Below are 20188 nucleotides of genomic sequence, written 5' to 3' on the forward strand. Positions count from 1 at the left end.
AAGGATCTGGATGAAGCTGAAGTCCTGGCTTTTTCCACTAGACCAGGCTGACCTACAGAAAATGGGAAAACTGACACAGCCTTCTAACTGCACTTTGTTCATTTTTCCTGATGAAAACAAATACCTCTGATGTGAGACTCCTTAGGATGGAGCTGGTGGCTCAGCTTGATAAGTGATGAAACACAACAAGCTCACATATTTTCAGTCTTTTCTATGAATTCTCTGGAAATCGAAAAAGGCCTTATCTTGCTTACTTTCTAGGTCTGTGGTTTTCAACAGAGGGCACTCTTTCCCCCAAGGGATATTTGGGATTGTCTGGAGACATTTTTGATTGCTGCAACTCTGGGAATGAGTACCGTTGGCATCTAGTGGGGTAGAGGCCACAGATGGCACTAAACATCCTAAAATGCACGCCCCCCACCACAATCAAAGAATTATCTGGGCCAAAATGCCAGTAGAGCTGGGCTGAGACACCCAGCTATAGGTAAACACCAGGTGGATGGATGACTTAGCAAGCCGACTTCTGGGCGCAGAGGCCACCTGAAAAAACATAGCACTGATTTCTCTTCACACAACCACTATTTGGCATGCCATTATCTGAAGTGCTTGGGTAACATGCTCCAGATTATGTGACAAGCAGAAAAATAAGTATAATAAACAAGATACATACATAGATGGAAACTATGAGCCTTGATGAGTATCATTAGGACTGCAATCCGAGGGAAGGAAAAGCTAGAATACTTACAGCCAAGTTAGATGATGTAAGTCTTTGAATACTCCAGGTCTGAGAGTTGTAATGCAGTTGTGGTTGAGATATCTACAAATAGCACGGGTGAGTAAATTAGGCAAACTTAATACTCCACTTTAGTCACATATAATTACTGGACATCTGTTTCTGAAAGCACTCTACTGGATGAGCAGAGGCCAGAAAATCAAAGAACAGGCAGGAGATACAGACAATCAAAAGCCCAGTGTAACAAGCACCAGGGCCAGGACCAGCAAAGTGGCCAAAAATAATGTATTGGGACATTATATTATGTTAGAGTGTAACAGTAGAATAAATATGTGAGGTGATTTTTGCTTTTCTCCTTTTGGTCACATCCTTAGTAGACTAACATTTTAAAAAAGTGTTTAGGTAAGTTATATATTTTCTATTTGTGGAAATGACCCAAACTTGAGGAGACAAGATTAAAGAGAGCCTTTATACCTGTCTTCTGGTAAAACTTGGAATTTTTTAGCAGTTCTTTCAGTGTAATAACTAATTACAATGTACTTTGTGAAAACTTATTTCTCCCATTTCTCTATATCCAGAGTCGAGCCTTTAAAAAAGTACCATTCGTTCTACCCTTTTAATTGTTACTTAAAATTGTACTCATAATTATAAAGAAGTTACTCACAGTATTTGCAGATTATGTAATCCAAAGAATGCTTTCCTGGATATATGTCTGATACAATTATGCTGAAGAAATCTGGTAGGAATAAGACAGAAGAGTCATGTGATTATGGTTCATGTATTTGTTAGGTTGTTTCTTCACCTAAAGACAATTTGTGCTCCTGGCTCATAAAATTCTGTCTTATTCTCACGTTGGGAGGTAGAAGCATTGCCAGTGAGAGAAGGCTGTGAGCCTAGCTATGTCTGCTGTCCTGATAGTGCCCGTGCAATGAGACCCCGACATCTCTGACTTGAACCACTGAGGTCCAGTATGCTGTGTGTGGGGACAGAACTAGTCGTATTTCTGCAACCTGGCATTCTGGTGGCCTTCCTCCTCTGACATGCAGGAGTTGCCCACCATGTGAGACTAGCCAGGCTCTCACTGCTGAGCTTTCTTGCTCTTTCAGTACAGGGTTCCACCTTCAACTCCTCACTTCTCTTCATTCTATTCCCATGAAACGAGGTGAGGGCAAGTCTCGTTCTGTTTCAAGATGCAGAGTGAGGAGGATGGAGCTAGTTAGAGAGGGGCTCAAGGTCACAAATGGCATCAGTGGCTGAACTGGGGCCAGTGTACCAACTTCAGCTCACAGGGCCATGAGCTACTTAACCGCTGAAGCAATCTAGCAAGAGTGTATGGATTCAATAATAGCACTTTCAGGAGTATCTAAGTAAACAGCTTCCATTTCCTGTGCTCATTATATTAATACAATGGGGGGTTAGCCTTGATTTCATATTTTCTGAAGAACTTTAGGCAGGAAATATTCACGCTATTAATAGTAACTAACGTCTACATAATCTTCTGAGTGGCTTCCTTATCTCTTATTTTGATTTGATTTGGGTCCTAAAGTTTTGTTTTGATTTGTTTTGTTTTTGGCCACGTGGCTTGTGGGATCTCAGTTTCCCCAACCAGGGACTGAACCCATGCCCCCTGCAGTGGAAGTGCAGAGTCCTAACCACTGGACCGCCAGGGAATTCCTGCTTCCTAAAATATTTTACACTTTCTCATTGTTATGATACTTCACTGCAAAACTATTGGTAGATCTTTTGTTTGTTCGGCATCTGGCTGTACTCTGAATTTTGTTACACCACAATTACTCCCAGTGAAGCTTCCCAGCCTTTGAGTCATGACTGCGTTGTAGGTGTGCTGGGATACTGATGTCCTCAGCCCTCAAGGTGGCAAAGTAAAGCCAAGATTAGCTGCCAGTTATTAACAAACCCATCTTTTATCCCAAATATTGAACAAATATTGTCATTTTCTCTGTGTACCACCATGTGGAAAAGCTGCGTACTACAGAGCACATGCATTACAACTGTAGTGACACATAAAGCAACAATTTCAATCCTACAAAGTAAACTTGAAACCCTGTAAGAACTCGTGCCATTCCATCCCCCTCTCCCTGCTGCAACATGTCTGTAAGGAGATGCTTCACATTGTAGCATAAATTCTGCTTTTGCTTTAAAGTTCTGCTATGCATAGAACGAACCCATACAGATCAATATCTGTTTTAGCATTTTCAGAGCCCTTAGAGTGATGTAATGAAAGTTAATATGGTGAATTATATTACAATAGCAAATGAAAATAGAAAAAGAATATAACACCATAATCTACGTATTTGAAGTTCCTCTTAAATATAAAATTTACTACCTAACTAGTGTTATTTACATTTCATTTAAGATAATTAAGTCAAAAGTGCGCTGCACATTTTACCTACACGTTGTCAATCTTGAAGAGATGGGGGCAGTCGTAAATTGTGAATTTGACCTTGTGCTTTTGATCTGCACGACTCACCTGATATGTTCAGTCTATCTGCCTTCACTGACACCAGTTAAGACTCCAACTTCTTAAATAATAAAGAAGCTCTAGCCTTCTATTTAGCCAGTTTGCTGGCACCCCACGGAGAACTAGAGTCCCAGGTCTCTCGTCTCAGACTTAGGCTGCTGAATTTTTTAACTTGATCCTTCAGTATCTGCTTTCTTCTTTACAGAATAGTAGCTTGGTGAATATGAGGGGAAATTTGGAAACATGACAATTTGGCAAGTGGTGTCCTCTTTTTCTTCACAGCTGAGATATGAGCCCGTTTGATATACTTTACACTGAATGGTTTTTCTAAGAATAACTTACTGGTTCATGAATTCCTGCTGTTTCAGCTGTCAGGACTTTTCAAGCAGAAACGCCAGGAATTTATGTACCTGAAACTAAAGCAAATAAATGCTTTAATGGCATGCATGTTTATAGACTATTTTTTTAATGCAACATTTTGTATTCATGAGCCAGGCAGACTCCTTGAATTACATTTTGTTGCCAATGATTGTGTTGAACAAGAACCCAGTTTAAGAAGGAATTCCTAATTTATATAAAATTTATGTCACAGTGAGGAGAGGAACTGCTGTTGGTTTCCGTGGTAGCAGTGATGAAGTATTATGGTCAAGTTCATAAATTGTATTTTATTTCTTTCTCTCAAAGATCATCTTAAATTGCTTCTTACCCCCTAATGTTAGAAAGTTTAAAAGAATATTAAAAAGAATAAACTGATCGCTAGTAAAAGCAATCAGATAAGTAACATTTGTTCATCTAGCAATTAACATTTTATTTTGACTTAGGAATTTCTTTTTCTGGATGCCTAAATGACCTTAATTTCACTGTGAATATTTAGAGCATGCAAGACCGGAGACGCACTTGACGTTAAATTGGGTGATCCCTTAGGATATATCCCAATACAACTTAAAGATGCATATCAACTTTATAAGCTCAATACAATCTAAAACACATATTCATGCATGTCTTTTCCCTGGTCAAACAGAATAAAGCCCAGATGATCTAGCCTAGCATTCAAAGGCCCTACAATCATGATTCAATGACCTCTCCAGCATACACTCCATCATTCCTGTGGGAACTCGTTTCCTTTAGACAAACTTCCCTGGTCACTCTCTTCCTAACATCCTTTGAGTGTTTCTGCTTATGCTTTTTTGGTCCTCCTTGCTGAAGATGCTCCCCACCTTCTCTTTAGCCCTGTGTGTTAGTCCTACACATCATTCCTTCAACAAAATACACACTGATCCTCACATATGTTTCAGCGTATGTGACAATGAGGGGTGCTGGCAGTGGCGGTACATGGTACTAGGAGAGAGCCAGAGGACCATCCAGTTCAGGAAGAGGGTAGGATGGTCATGAGGGGTTTCTTCAGAGTCCAAGGACGAAGGTGAGGGGTTCACAAAATGGAATCATAATTGGAAGAATGACCTAAGACGTGTTCAAAACTCAGACAGTGAAGAATACAATGGGAAGTAGCAATGAATTTCTAGTTATATTTTGGAAACAAGAAAATGTTAAGGAAAAGCCCAAGCCTGCTGTATGGGACATGTTTTATATTATCATGAAATAATAAAAAAATATAAATTCTCAATTCCTACATTGTTCTTGTCTTCTTGGTCAATGAAGGTGATCTCAGGACTGAAGTGAATAAATAGGATACAGCGTTGTGGCAGTGAAAGCCCAAAATGGTAGAATAAGTTAATCAAAATGAGTTAAAGCCTCTGGTTTGGACAATTTCTCCTAGAAACTGAGAAACACTGAAAATGCGTACACTCAGTCGTGATCAATGGAATCTGGAAAAAGGAAGAGCAGCTGGAAAATTAAAGATGGCAAATGCTGTTTTGATTTTCCAAAAGGTAAGTAGATTTCACAAGCTATAGTTGGATGAGCTTGAAGCTGGTTCTGGGCGAGATCGTAGGACAGGATATTGTGATGCTGCTTTGTGAGCACCTCAAAGAGAACAGGAACAGGGAAGTTCACGAAAAACAGGGCACGTCAGACCAACCTGATTTTCTTCATTTAAAGACTGATCAGATAAAAATGTGCGGTCGACTTTGCTTATATGTCTCCCGGGCATTGATTAAGTGGTTTTATGATGCTTTTACAGACAAAATAAAGAATACTGGCACTGTCCTGCTCAATATTCTGCTCCATGACTTAGGTGAAGATGGCTCATCTTATTTTCAGGTAACAGAGCGCTGGGATGAAGACTGAATCTGTTGGATGAGACAAAAAGATCTTCCCAGTCTGGTAAGAAAAGCTGAATCTAACAGGGTGAAACTGAATAGGGATAAATCTGAAGTGCCACAACTAGCTCTCAGGTGCTAAGCACACAAGTACAGGAGGGAGAAGCTGTCACTTACCAGTTATGCATATGGTACAGGATGAGGGATTTTAAAGACACAATCACTAGGAGTTAAGAGTATGAAGTAGCCACAAAAAGAACAAATGTAACCTCAGGGCGTAAGGAGTTTAGAAAGGAAGGGTTGCTAGCTTCCCCCTGTTCTGCCCTTGTATGTGTCATACAAGTGATAATATTACATTTATTCTAGATACTACACGTAAGGAATATGTAAGTGACCATATACAGAGTGACAAATAGATTTGAAACCAGGCCCTTTGGGGAAGAAGTTAAGGATTCGAGGCTGCGTGGGGAGAAACCTGTGGTGGGGGGCATGGTGATAATGGCCAGCTTTGAATATCAGAGGAGTTACACAGGAGACTTATTGGGTGTGTTCTGATCTGTCTCATGGGGTAACGCTCAGAATCATGGGGAGCTTTAGAGATGTTTGGGGCAGTAGTAGAGTTATGTGACAGGACAGTTTATTAGCATATTGTTTGAAATTCCTTTCCCTCGGCACCTCCTAATTCCCTTCCTGGTTTATTTTTTTTCCCCATAATCACTATCTAACACACTACGCATTTTTATCTTTCTGCATTGGAAGTTGAGCTCCTTGAGGAGAGGGCTTTTCATATGTGTCGTTTACTGCTATATCCTTGACACCTCATAGGTATCAATAAATATTTGTTGAAAGAATGAACGAACATGTGGGCTTGGCCAGCTTTTACCCTCCTGCTGTCTCTACCAAGAGCTCTGGGGTTGTCCATCTAGTTTCTTCCTTCCCCTGACACCCTTTCCTGGGGATGGTTTGTGTTTTGCTACGTTGGTTGTTTGGACTGTTGTAATGCAGGATCAGGAAGAAAAGGGACAGGACAGGCCATGGGCTTGCCTGAGACTAGAGAGATTTTTCTTCGAGTTTTGGAGAGTGGCAGGAGGAGCTGAGCGGTATGAAAAGGGGATGGGGGAGGGGAAGGTGATTTAAAGAAGAGTTGCTGAGCTTATGAACAGCTTTAGGATATTTGAATAATGTTTATAAAGAACTTCGGTTATTTTGAAACCAAAGTTTGTTTTCTGGACACTTTCATCGATGGTAACAATATTCTGAGATTGGTCCATGTGGGTGGACTTCCAGAGGACTATAGTCAGAGGTTTGGCTTTGAAGCCAAGTTCTAACATTTGTCAGCTGGCTGACTTTGGACAAACAACCTTTCTTCTCCAAGGATGGCTTCCTCATTCCTGAAAGGAATCTGATGCTGTCTGCCTTACCTCACAGACTTTGAGGATCAAAGTCCAAATGAGAATTCCAAATGTTGGAAGTCTTTGTCAACTTTAAAAAGTGATAGATGAATGTAAGAAATTGTGTTTAATCTCCCTTGATGTGCCTTGCATGTAAGAGACACTTGGTGAATGTTTATTGATAAGAGTCTTGTAATTTTTTTCTCTCTGATTCTCTGGGAGAATCAAATTGCCTCGAAAGCATCAAATAACAGTTTGCATTAAGAGAACCCCTGCTGAGTGATATTCAGGTTATGATGTGGTACCTAAGTTTTCTCAGACTTAGGAGAAATTCAATGTTTAATTGGAGAAATTTCCAGCTGATCTGGGCAATCTGGTGGGAAAAAAATCTCTACTTTTTTTCACTAGGGAAAATTGAGGCCTGTATTATCAATAGCGCTTCCACATTCTTCCCTTCAGTGGGCTACCAGATATCGAGAGAGAAGTACTGACACAGAACAAAGCTATGAATCAGCAGTCCAGGGAAGGACTTGGCCTGCGAAGTCTAATTTTAAATCTCCTTGCTTAACCTTCTAGTGATACCTCTGCCTCCCCAGAAGTCAGCTTTCCCCAAATTCGGGGGCAAAAGATATAGCAGGGAGTCCTGCGTGGGACAGAAGAGTATGTGTTGGTAGAAGATTCAATTAGATGCTAGAGCAATTTCTTTCCATCTCTAGGTTTCTGTTTATTGTAGAATAAACACTGCACTGGGCATCAGAAGATATGGGCTGTAATTCTAGCTCTTCTACTAGTTAGTTGTAGACCTTAGGTAAGTCATTTAACTGTTGCAGACTTTAGTTACCTTGTAAATAATGAGAAGACTTAATTAGGAATTCATAAGACTTCTATGACTCTAGATAATAGTTTTAAACAGCTACTCTAAAACATGAATATTTTTCCTTCCTTTATGCTAGGCTATTTTAGTTTTCTTCCCCTCAGCATCATTCAGGGAGTGCAAGGACAATATTGATTCGTAGAAATGAACAGGCTGTGATTCTAAGCATTTCCAGTAAGGCCAGAAGCAGTATAGTTAAGATTTCTTCTCTAGAGGAATCTGGAACCCCAGAGGCAATGCATAGCTACTCCTGGGGACAACAGCAACATGAGCACATTCTCCAGGATGGAGCGGAAGGAGCTCACTGAATCACGGAGGCTACAATCAAACACAGGCATGATTCTCTGTGTTCACACAAGATTCTTCCTCACTACTGGACTTCCTTCAGGGACTTCCTTTCTCGTATAAGGGAGTCTGTACCTAAATTCATGAGCAGCACAGAACTGTTGATGGCATTTCAAACCAACTGTGTTTGTCCAGTATCAGCAAAGGATCAGATTATTTTTTATCCTGGATTTTAATATATATCACATTTCTAGAAACTTTCTCTTCTATTCTGAATGTTAAAGGGCAAAACTGTAAGATGATGGTACTACCTAGGGACCTTACAACATTGTCTTGCTAATTTTCTAATCTAGTCTAATGATCATCTTCGCAAGCGCAGAAACTTGACCTCTCCATTATCCCAGAGTGACTCAGGCTCAGAGGGACTGACACATAGTAACCAAACTCTCAAGAGGTTGAATATTTAATTGCTTTATTTATTTATTTATCTATCTATCTATCTCTCTACCTATCTATTTATTTATTGGCCACGTCATGCAGCACGTGGGATTTCAGTTCCCTGACCAGGGATCGAACCCATGCCCCCTGAAGTGGAAGTGTGGAGCCCTAACCACTGGACTGCCAGGGAATTCCCTAATTGCTTTATTTAAATAGGATGTATTCCATTCCACTAATTGGAATGTTCTTATTCCCCATCCGAGGTAACCTCCCAAATACTTTAGTATGAATAATTTAGGAAGTTAATGTAGTCATCATAAGGTTGATTGATGAGCAGGGAATCAAAGCAAAGAGATTCTCCATCTTGATATGAACAGTGTCACAATAAAGTTCATGGCAGTTATGGTGGAGATGCACAATCCACCCCTGCCCCCCAACAGAGACTATCTCTAGGGATTGTATCTCTCAGATCCTGGTTTTCTTTTTTTGATGATGCTGGAAGCATCCTGACACTCTGTTTCTCATGGCTGACCGTGTCCTATTTATTATTTTCTTTCCTCAGATATGCTAATATCACCAATTTCACCAAGATCGTGTTTTTGCTCTTTTTGTCCTGGGAGACAGCCCATATCCTATCATTATATGTTTTAAACAATGGTTCTTGTCTATGTTAACACTCTTCCAGGTTAAAGAGCGCATCTAGTGCCTCTGAATCTGCAATGTCGTTTTCCAAATGATCTGGAGTAAAACCGTGGAACTATGTATTTTCTTACTGAGATGCTTAATCCAGTTTAACTCTCTACAGAAAGTTTAAGTAAAACCAGTTGTTATTTTAAATTATGAAATGGAAAGAAAGCATACTTTTCAATGCTTTATTGTCTAATCTTAATTCCATTTAGAAAAATAACTTTAATGATAAAGGTAATCAACCTTATATTTCATTTTACTCTTAGATTAAAAACACCTTAAACAAAACATCCCATAGATTTTCCCATAAAAACACTATTAATAGCTACTTACATCTTTTTAAGTTCTGTGTATTTGATGAAAACTTTATCTGAAAGACTGTGAATACTGTTTTTCTTAAGAGACCTAAAATAACACGGAGAGAAAACGTTATCATGGATTTTATGACCAACCAAACTCTTCCCTAGAAGCTGCATGCCTGAGAATATGTGAACATGCTCCATACCACTTCACACACATTTGAAAATGCCCATAATAAATAAAAACTTTCATGTGCGAACAGGAAGTCCATAAAGCAAAATTAAAGCAGTTTGCAAATATTTGACAAGGTTAGCCAGTTAGTACAATATAATAGACTGGAACATCTATGGTGATTTAACTTTTTCTTCTCTAGATAATTTAACAAAACACAACAAAAATCCTAACCAACTCATGCATGCCCAAATTATGATATGTCTGCAGGCAAATTCCTGAGGCTCTCAAAACTTCTATGCAGAGTTCAGAAAAACTTGCACAGTTATGTCACAGCTAGCTTTGTGGATCTTTTACACCTTAAAGTCTTGGACAAATTACCACTACTTAAAATGAGATAGAGTAAGTGAGTACCTTTCCTTTTTTTTCAAATTTTTATTTTTACTTGTATAGTACTGGCATATTAGTAATAATACATGAATTGGAAAGTAATTGAAAATAACTCCAGGCCACAGACGTTTGTGAGCTAAACGATAACCTGGCTAATCTAACATACAGTGTTTTGAAACATTTTTTCCCTGGAGAAGAAGCGTGCAGAGTTCTCTGATGGCTGGTGGTTTTAAAGGGACTTTCTATGATTTTGCTAATATATAAGTAGCATAAAACAGATCAAAGAGAGTTTAGATTAGACTACATGGTTTTCATGTGACTTTAGGAGCAAATATCAAGATTTGAATTTTACTCACAGTAATGTCACATTGCTGGAAACAGTTGGCACAGACTTCAGGCCAGCATTTATACATTCCAACTCAGTTTCTTTGCAGTCACAGCGTTGTGGGTACTGATTTAAAACTAGGGGGCAAAAAGTGTAACGATTCAATAGGAAAAAAAAAACCTCTTTAATTATGACTTTATTTCTAGTAACTAGCATTGTTCTTTTTCCATTGAATGTATAACATTCACATCTTGTTAAATGAACTTACTCTGGCCCATAATAAAAGCAAACAAGAATTTTCTCCCAGTCAAATATAGACTTGGGACTTCCCTGGTGGCGCAGTGGTTAAGGATCTGCCTGCCAATGCAGGGGACACAGGTTCGAGCCCTGGTCTGGGAAGATCCCACATGCTGCGTAGCAACTAAGCCCGTGCGCCACAACTACTGAGCCTGCTCTCTAGAGCCCACGAGCCACAACTAGTGAACCTGCGTGCTGCACCTACTGAAGCCCGCGTGCCTAGAGCCTGTGCTCCGCAACAAGGGAAGCCACCGCGATGAAAAGCCCGTGCACTGCAACAGAGTAGCTCCCGCTCGCCACAACTAGAGAAAGCCCGTGCACAGCAGTGAAGACCCAACACAGCCAAAAATAAATAAATAAATAAAGTACGAAAAACAAAACCAAAAACAAATATAGACTCATGTGGTATTCATCTCAGTTCTAGCTTCTAGTGGTCATTTCAGAGGCATTTAACAAGGGATTAGAAAGAAACCACAAAGATGTTTAAATAGCATAAAAGCATATGGTGAACAAGATTAAGTTCTTCTCAATGAAAAACATGAGTATGATTGAGTAAATCTTTAATGGGTATAACCGAGTCAATTCCATTTAATTGAATGGCACAAAGAGGTTGCTCAGTAAATGCTTGTTGGTTAAAATTAAACTCAATTATTTTCCCCCTTTCAAACTTCTCTTAGAGCTTCGACAAGAGTGAGATGCAGGCTGGGCAGCGGCCACCACTGTGCCTTGGTGAAATCAACCAACCCAGACACTCTATCATTCCGGCTCTTAGCTTTTCATCACTATGAAGTTAACGTGGTAGGTAAAAGTTGTAGAGAAACTGTAAAGCAGAAAAAGACCAAAGATCCATCTATCTGAAGCATTCGGAAGGAAGAAAAACACTTTAGGATTTACTTTGAAGGAACTCACATAATTATTAATACAATGGCATATTACCATAATTAGTAAGATTTATCATAATATATTAATAATATATAAACATTATCACGTAATTCTTTTATTTACATATTATGTAGTTATTAATTATGTTAATTGTTAAAATAATGGCATATGAGAAATCTATGGAGAAACCAGGCCAAGTTGGTCCGCAGAACAATGACTCTCTGTGTGTGTGTGTGTGTGTGTGTGTGTGTGTGTGTGTGTGTGTGTGAGAGAGCGAGTGAGAGAGAGAGGGGGTTGGGGGATGATATTAATGGAGCATTTGATGTTGCCTCTGATCCTGTGGGTACTTTTTTTGAAGGAGCTAAAAAAAGTGAGAGTTATTTTCAAATGTTTATATTTATTATTTATTTAAATCTGATTATAAGTTCTAATTGCTCTGCTTCTTTTAGATCACTTTTATTCAAACCTTATTTTTAAAATCAATTTCACCAAATTTTAGGGAGTACCTCCCTAATCCAAAAGATGCATTCTAGTGTATAAGTGTTTAGAAAATATTCTGTGGTGTTCGTAGGTTTATGCTAATCATCTCAACTTCCTAAAGATAATTCCAGATTGTTTACTCCAATGTTTAATTGACATTGAAAATAGCAGTTACATTATTAGATTGAGAGCCTAGGATTGGAAGCTCTTATTTACCAATAAGAGAATTTCGTGTACTCCAAGCTGAGCCAGTTGACTAAACCAAAAATGTGAGTGGAACTCCCTCACCTGCAGGTCAGTTAAACCCCAACCTCTGGATTCTTCTTCTGAAGTGCCTCTTGAAGCTCTCTCTACCTCACTCTTCCCAGAGGTATTTTCTGGGCTCAGGTTGTTAGTATTAGCCTGGAGCATTGCAAGAAACATAATGTCCAGTGTCTCTTTCACCAAGCTTTCTCCTCAACCTCGGCAAAGTTGACATCGGGGTCGGACCAGGACCATTCCCTGGCGTGAGGAGCTGACCTGTGCACTGTAGAAGGCTCAGCAGCGTCCTAGGCCTCCGCCCGCTGGAGCAGTCACCCACCCCTCTCCAGCTGTGACAACCCAGAATGTCTCCCGACACTGCCAAATGCTCTCCAGGGGCAGAACGGTCTCAGGCTGAGAACACCGTTCTAACCCATTCTTTAAAATTCTGGTAGAAGAATCATTTTCACATACACTTCTTATCACTTCATCTTCCTCTTCACTAAATGGAAATAAGCTCACAACTTGGTGGTTGCCCCTTGTATACAGCAGTGATCTCCACCACGGCATGTGTACAAAATGACCCATTGTGGTTCCGGAAGAAAATGTTAGAGTTTTCAGTTATATTTATTTTTAATCTTTTTAGTTTACTCTTTTCAATTTCTAACTTTATGTATGATATATTTGTGTATAATAAAGTATATAATAAGTGGTAATTATAACCTGGTATTATAAAGTGCATAATATACTATAGTGTAGTATTTAATATATGGACTTTATATACATATATTATGTATCCATACTAATGTATGCTTGTAATTGTACATACACCTACATAATTATATCTATGTATATACATATTATATGTAATATAATAATAGATTAACATATAATATAATCTGTGTATACAGAGAGATATAATTCCATCTCTGGGATAGAGGCCAAACTCCAGAGAGTGCACCCAAAACCCTCTGTGTGCTGGCTCCACCCTTCTGGGTCCAGCTCCTGCTCCTCCACCTCGTGTACTAGAAGAATGTGAAGCAGGTTCCGATTGACCCCACTGTTTTGCTGATCAAACTCCCCTGCTCATCCTGTCACCTCTTCCCCTTCCCTCCATCCAAGGACTTCCAAGTCCATCTCAATGTCACCTTGTCTGTGGATTTTTCCCCATCCCTGGCACAGCCATCATTTCTCCCAAAGGGCTTCCACATTCCCTTGTGCAAGCGTCCTTCCTTCAGTTTCGCACAAATATTGTATCATTCCTGCTTCTGTAAGGGTCTGTCTTTCCTGCAACAGTGTGAGGTATTTGAGGACCTCAGTCATCCTTGCACTCTCAGTGCCTAACATAGGTCCTGGAAAGTAGTTGGTGCTTAATATCTTTATTAAAGAAAGTAACCAAAGGGAGTAAGATCTTTATTATTTGTCACAAGTATTCAGTACCTATGTATTCTTGCACTCACAGGCTAATACATAGAATGAGCATGAATGGAGCATGTTGTTTTCTTCTTTCCATCTTTTCAGTCCCAAGAACAGATAATAGACCAGTTGACCACTGAAATACATTGAACTGAAATTGAAATTCTTAAGGGAATTTATCACACTACCCATATAAATCCATGCCCCATAAATAATGTTGCTCGCAAAGCTGAGGCTGAGTCTTCAGACCAATACTACTTACAGCACTCCTGTGTTAATGCCACATTATTAGCATCTCCATGGACTGTGCCAAACAGAGTCGCCCATCCACTAGTGTCTCCTGTGAAACACATGGCGATGAACATGTGTCAGTTATTCTAGAAATAAAATATCAAATTACAAAACAAAAGTATAAAAATTTGATCATGAAATCAATTTTAAAAATTTGTTTAAGTAATAGAAAGATAACAAGGGAGAAAAAGGTAGGCAAACATCTGGAGTCTTGTCTTTTTCTGCAATTACAAATAGTTTAAATGTGTGTATCATAAAATATATAATGAAAATAGATGATTATTTTCCATACATGTGTCCATCTTGAAAAATATCACCTGTCTCTAATGCTGACATTTTAAATGTTTGATCTTAATTTTGAGGTCCTCAGAAGAAAATATAATCTGAATTTTATTTTGTCATATGCACACGTGTATGTAGATACATACTTGATATATGTAATGAGTTCTGACAAAGTTTATGTCACCTGACCTTTTTAATAAGGAAAAAACCAAGTTCCTTTTAATAAAGTCTGTCTAGTCCTGATGAGAAAAATATTTTCTCAACTTGTCAGATGATACAATCTGCTTATTTGCCAAGTTTTCCATTTTTTGAAATAAAATTGTATTCTTTTAAAAAAGAAGGCTTGATTTTTGAAGCATCATTACTTTAGCATAAGCTATTAAAGTGGCAAAACACACAATATGATGTATGACACTGAAGTTCATACAAATAGAAAAGTAAATTTAAATAACTGCCCGCAGGTCCCTTTGATCTCTGAAAATTTTAGTTTATTTTTATTTCTTGCTGATAACCTCAGTGGTTTTTAAAATTATTCTATTTGATGCCTTTACATGAATTATTTAATTTGCGTTCCTAACACCCTCATGAGGTAGATAACATGCATGGTCTAAGATTTCCACGAAGAGGAAAGGCCAAGAATTTGAGTGACTTGCCATTGGCATCCAGAGAGCTGCCCCATCACGAGCACTGATTGTACTCTACTGTTCTAGGATCTGGTGACACCAAAACAAATAAGAACTCTCCTCAAGGAGTTTATGTCTAGTGAGAGAAGTACAGTGTAAAGACAAGGCAGTCCTTAGTACGGTCGCCCGGGTATACCCAGGGTGCTATGGCAACAGAGAGAAAGGGTGCTTGTCCTAGACCTGGGGTAGAGCTTCAGGGTGGGGAGGCATGGTTGGGAAAGCCAAGCTTCTCAGGGGAGGAGGGGACACCTAAACTGCACCCTACAGGCTGAGTAGGAGTGATTCACAGGTGGTGAAGGCAGCGGTGCTGGGAGCATGCATGAGTTCCCAGGGGCAGGAGAGCAGATTCTAGAGATGCACACTGGCACTCCTGAACTTTGCTGTCGCCTCTGATTGCTAGCTGGGCAGTGCCAAGGAGTAGCAGTTCTGTGTGGTATAAAACACACAGGATTCATTCAGATTCAGGAGACCTGGGTTCTAGTGTATACTCTGTGACTAACTAGACATGTCAACCTCTCCTGGCTTCAGTTTCTTCGAGAGAAAAATACACGGGTTAAATTAGATGACATGTACAGTCCTGATATACAGACCTAAAATGGCCTATAAGACCTTTCGTGATCTGACCCCTGTTACCTCTTTACCCTCTTTATCCTTGCTCACTCCGCCCAAGCCAATCAGACTTTTCCTTCCCACAAACACATTGTCTTGTTTCATTCAGCCTCAGGGCCTTTGCATTTGCTGTTTCCTTTGCCTGGAACTTTGCCAGAATATTTCATGGTTTCTTTCTTCTTTTCATTTCATTCTCAATTCAAATGTCATCATCTCAGAGAGGGTTTTTCTGGCTATATCTTTAAAGTAGCCTTTCCCCCAACTCACTTTCTATCCCATTATCCTGTTCTATATACTTCATGGCACTTATCACTCTCTGAAATTATTTAATTTGTTTATGTACAAGTTTACTGTCCTCCTTCTTCACATGGTCCCTGTGAACCGCATAAGGGCAAGACACTTGTCTCCCTTGAGCCTGCTGCATCCTGGTGATTTGGAGAGCACACAATGGGCACTGGATATAGGTCTACTGAATAACTTAATTCTCTAGGCAGGCCCATTTGCACTTTAAGGATATTCCTTCAGCTGAACCAAACTACCAAGCCATAGGGAAGTGGTCATAGTAAGCCATTTAAAATTAAAACATGGGTATCCAAGTAGAACTTTAAATAATTTTATTTTTTCATCAAATACAACTTTTTCTAATACTGTATTTCTGATTTAAGCAACCTCTATATATGAGAATTCTGGTAATTATCACAAATCCATTGGGGAGCAATTAGTTGTGTCACAACAGGATTCCCTATAGAATACCAAATCCCCTTTTCCCCTTTTTCATCACCATTAGCATTCGATCCACCCCCAGTTTTTGGAGGTTCACAAGGGGTGGTGTCCGTATGGAGCCGAGCCCAGGACTCACCACAGTTCTCCTCGTCAGCTCCGTTCCCGCAGTCGTCCACGCCGTCACAGTGAAACGCACGGGGTAAGCACTGGGTCAGGTTCCCACAGGGAAAATATCCTTTTGGGCACAAAGGAGTGATTGTACTTCCTTCGGTCAGTGCAAAATCTATGTGAAAGAGGGGATAGAAGTCTTACGTAATGGGAAGAAATTGTTAATATGGCCAAATTCTTTTTGTGTTATCCCATTTAATTTTCACAAAACGCTATGAGTTGAGTTTGTCTGGCGTTATTCTTAGTGTACAGTTTCTCTGAAAAATGTTCATAATATTTAAAATAATATTTAATGTTCATAACATTTAAAATAATCACAATCATGCCAAACACCAGTTACACCAAGAGTGGAATCAAGGCTCACTTTGAATTTGCTTCAGGAAGGCAACGGTAAACAAAACCAAAGCAATTGTCCTACTTTTGTATGAAATTAAAGACCTGTTCACTCCTGGAAACAAAAAGGTAAAACCATGAGCTAACAGGACCAAATAGGTGGATTTATTTACTTATTAATCGTTTATAAGGAGGATTTGAGGTGACATAATGAAAATACACATGCAAAAGGAGAGTTTAAGTGTGCATGACAGTGAAATCCAGAACCGTACTGGAAAAAGGAGAGATAATACTGAGTAATAACATCTAACACTCATTGGGCTTACTGTGTGCCAGGTAGTTTGCACAGTGGTTAATCTCAGTTATTCCTTCAACAAGTCTATGTGTGGGTGATAGTATCCTTCCTATTTCAGGGTTAGGGAAGTTGAATGCAAAATCACACAGGTAGATTTGAATCATCCCTCTGACCCCAGAGGCCCATTTTTAACCATCTTGCTCAGGGGAATCAGGAACCCGCATTTCAAGGAGCGTAAGTCCTCTATGAGGATGAATTAAAAATAGTCTTCTTGTGCTGGGAAAGTAAGAGAAAATGAATGAGAGTTGAGCAACTGCTGGGTTGAATGAGAAAGCACAGAAAGGAAAGAGAATTAACATTTACAAAGTTACTGTATCTGTGGATAGGATGACCAAAGAAATTCCAGAATTTTAGATGCAAGAGACACTCTTTTAATTTTGAAAGAGTACTTTCCAGAAAATAAAGAGATGTGGGTGTTTTTGTAAATACTCTAGTAAAAATTTGGAAGTCATGTATTTTTTTTAAAAAAAGGGAGTATGGGTTGGACAGAAATAGGTGAGGGAGATTAAGAGGTACAAACTTCCAGCTGCAAAATAAATGAGCCAAGGGTATAAAATGTGAGTGGGGGGGGGGGAAGGAGTGCAAGATGAAACTTCACAGAAACAGATTTAAGGAGAGTGTAGACTCAGGCAGAGAGTAGTGTAGTAGTCTACTCAGTATAGACTCATCATGACTAATAGAAGGGAATGAGGGCTGTTGGCAAAGTTTTCCTAACTGCACCACTGAAGGTGGCATCATGGCCAGGAATTTTCTTGGGTTGGGGGTTACGGGGCTTTTTAATACTGCAGAGGACCAGAGAATCAACCTTCGAGGAGCATCTTCTACTGCGTGCTGGGTGTTTCCTAATTATTTCACTTACTCCTAACAGCAACTTTGTGTTGTCGGTGTTATTATCCCCACATAAAGATGAGGAATGAAGGCTGAGAATATGAAGGCACTTCTACTCTGGTTCTTGGGAAAACACCCTGGCGAGGTCTGGGCCCTCCAAGCAAATGCTGCCTTGCACTGAGGTGTTCTCCCACCAGACGGATCACCAGGCTCTCCTAAAGTCGGTGAAGGCTGCTGGCCTTCCTTGTTTAACGAATCATGCCGTTTGTAAAAGGGCAGGGGTTTGCTACAGGCACTAAAGCTATGTCTGAGTTACGGTGCATGCCAAGCTTTTAGTGATATTGTTAGAGAGGATGAGTAGGTTATTTGATTTTTTGAGCTTTAGTCCTTTAGTCATGACGACCCTCAAGATCCAGCAAACACACAAAAGCGCAGCATCTGGCCCTCTCCTGGGGACAGAAGATGAAGCAGTGTCCGTTCTCCCACGGAAGCTGCTGCTGCATCCACTAGGCCTTCCCTGAGCGGCCAGTGTGGCCCTCGGATTCTTTTGTACCCACTGGATTTTTGTTTTTACAAAAGCAAGAACTGTTTTCTCTGCTTCTGCTGCAGTGGTCGATGAATGATTTACTATGAGCAATTGGGCGTAAGACCAGTCAGGTCTGACTATTTTAGGAAAACTCTCTGCCGTGTGGCTCTGGGGTTTGGCTTGTTAAGCCTATTCACACAGGGAGAGGCATGCTGAGTCACAGATTTTAAAATCTCTTAACTTCCTATAAAGATTTCTACAGAGGGCGGATTTACAAAAACTAGCTGTCCTCCTGTGTTTGGAACATGAATAAGGGTCAGTATTTCTTAGTGTAGCAGCTTTAGAATTGTTTAAAATAGTAACTCACAGTTAGAAGTAAATTTGGTATCACATCACAGTCTGGTATACAAACTCACACACACAGAAAGCAAAATTTCTGGAAATATTACTTACCTTTTACTACAGTGGATGAACTCTGATCATTGCTCTATTCTATCTTATTCAGTTGAAAAGGCATCACAAGTCACTAAGTTGATCTCACGGGCCACTAATGGCATGGGACCCACTATTTTAAAATATTCATTAGTAATGAAGTCCTCTAGAGACCATCAGACCCAGATTGTAACTCTCTCTGCCACTCCCAAGCTGTGTGACTTCGAGCAAGCTGCTTAACCTCTTCAAACTTTAGTTTTCTCATATTTAAAATAGGGGTAATGATAATATCCCAGGAACCAGACAAGTTAGTGCTTGTGAAGTGCTGAAGAGTGCCTGGCCCACGGTAGACCCTTGGTTAATGTTGGCATACAGGCAATTTCAATGCAAAGTGAAAAAACAGGACTTTAATGGAAGGTTGCTGTGCCTTAGCATTGCATGATCTTTCTATATGACTTCTATGAAAGAAATAATAGGACTATAATAAAGTTTCTCCAACTTCTTCATGTTATTCTATTTTAAAAGCCATGTGACATATATGGTTTCTATTTTAAGCAGCCTCAAATCTCTTTTGAAAGCTGAAGAGGGGTTGTAAATGATTAAGCAACAAAAATGTCCTTACAACTTCCTAATAATAGTTTTTATTGATCTAGAAGAGGTGATTACTCATTTGATTAAAGACAATTTTGAAACAGAACACTGAGGCTGTGTAAGATACTTTGAAGGTGGCATACTGTCTTCCATTATAGGGTCTTATCATGAAGATAACCTTGAGTTCTCTGAGGGCTGGACTCTACTAAATGTGCATCCTCTCAGATGCAGACTCACTGCGAGGGAGACAAACAGTCAAGTGTCACAGACAAGAAGAATCAAGATTATTTCCTTTTCCCTGGGGGAAAAAATGGGTTTCACCTAGCAAGTACGGGTGAAGGAAGCGGAGGAGAAAGACTGCCCATGTACAAACAGCACCTACCAACTGTATTTCCCAAAATTCTCCATTTTCACCCCAGAATGGAATATTCCTGAAAACAACTCAAGGTATAAATTTTATGTGGAAGGAAAATAAATAAATAAAATCTATTCCATACCTACCCCTTGCCTTCCGTATCCTAAATCCCAGTTGTCTAACCTAGTGCCTCGTACTTACTTGGTACTCAATAAAAATTTTTTAATGAACAAATGAATTAATGGGTCATTTAGGAATAAAAGAAGAGTTGAAGGAATAGCCCCTTTAAAAATGTAGAATTCCCCACCAAATTTCAGACATCAAAGGAACATTAATGATGAGGAAACAGAAGTTCAAATAAATTAAGTGACTTGGCGAGAGTTTTGTGACTTGCTAAGTAGCAGA

The 20188-nt window shown here is 39.5% G+C and overlaps 1 protein-coding gene across 1 annotated transcript in view; it reads right to left on the reverse strand.

The window, feature by feature from the left end:
- The window catches only part of RXFP2 (relaxin family peptide receptor 2), a gene marked incomplete at its 5' end in the record, with an annotated part of 96790 nt that overhangs the window by 37828 nt on the left and 38774 nt on the right, over positions 1–20188 (reverse strand). Inside the window, 6 exons of the mRNA XM_082435345.1 lie at positions 746–817; positions 1398–1469; positions 9440–9511; positions 10324–10429; positions 13870–13947; positions 16332–16478. Of these exons, the coding sequence (XP_082291471.1) occupies positions 746–817; positions 1398–1469; positions 9440–9511; positions 10324–10429; positions 13870–13947; positions 16332–16478 (547 nt within the window). The remainder of the gene's footprint in view (positions 1–745; positions 818–1397; positions 1470–9439; positions 9512–10323; positions 10430–13869; positions 13948–16331; positions 16479–20188) is intronic.

Source organism: Balaenoptera physalus (genome assembly GCF_965194825.1).
Source record: "Balaenoptera physalus genome assembly, chromosome: 18".
NCBI lineage: Eukaryota > Metazoa > Chordata > Mammalia > Artiodactyla > Balaenopteridae > Balaenoptera > Balaenoptera physalus.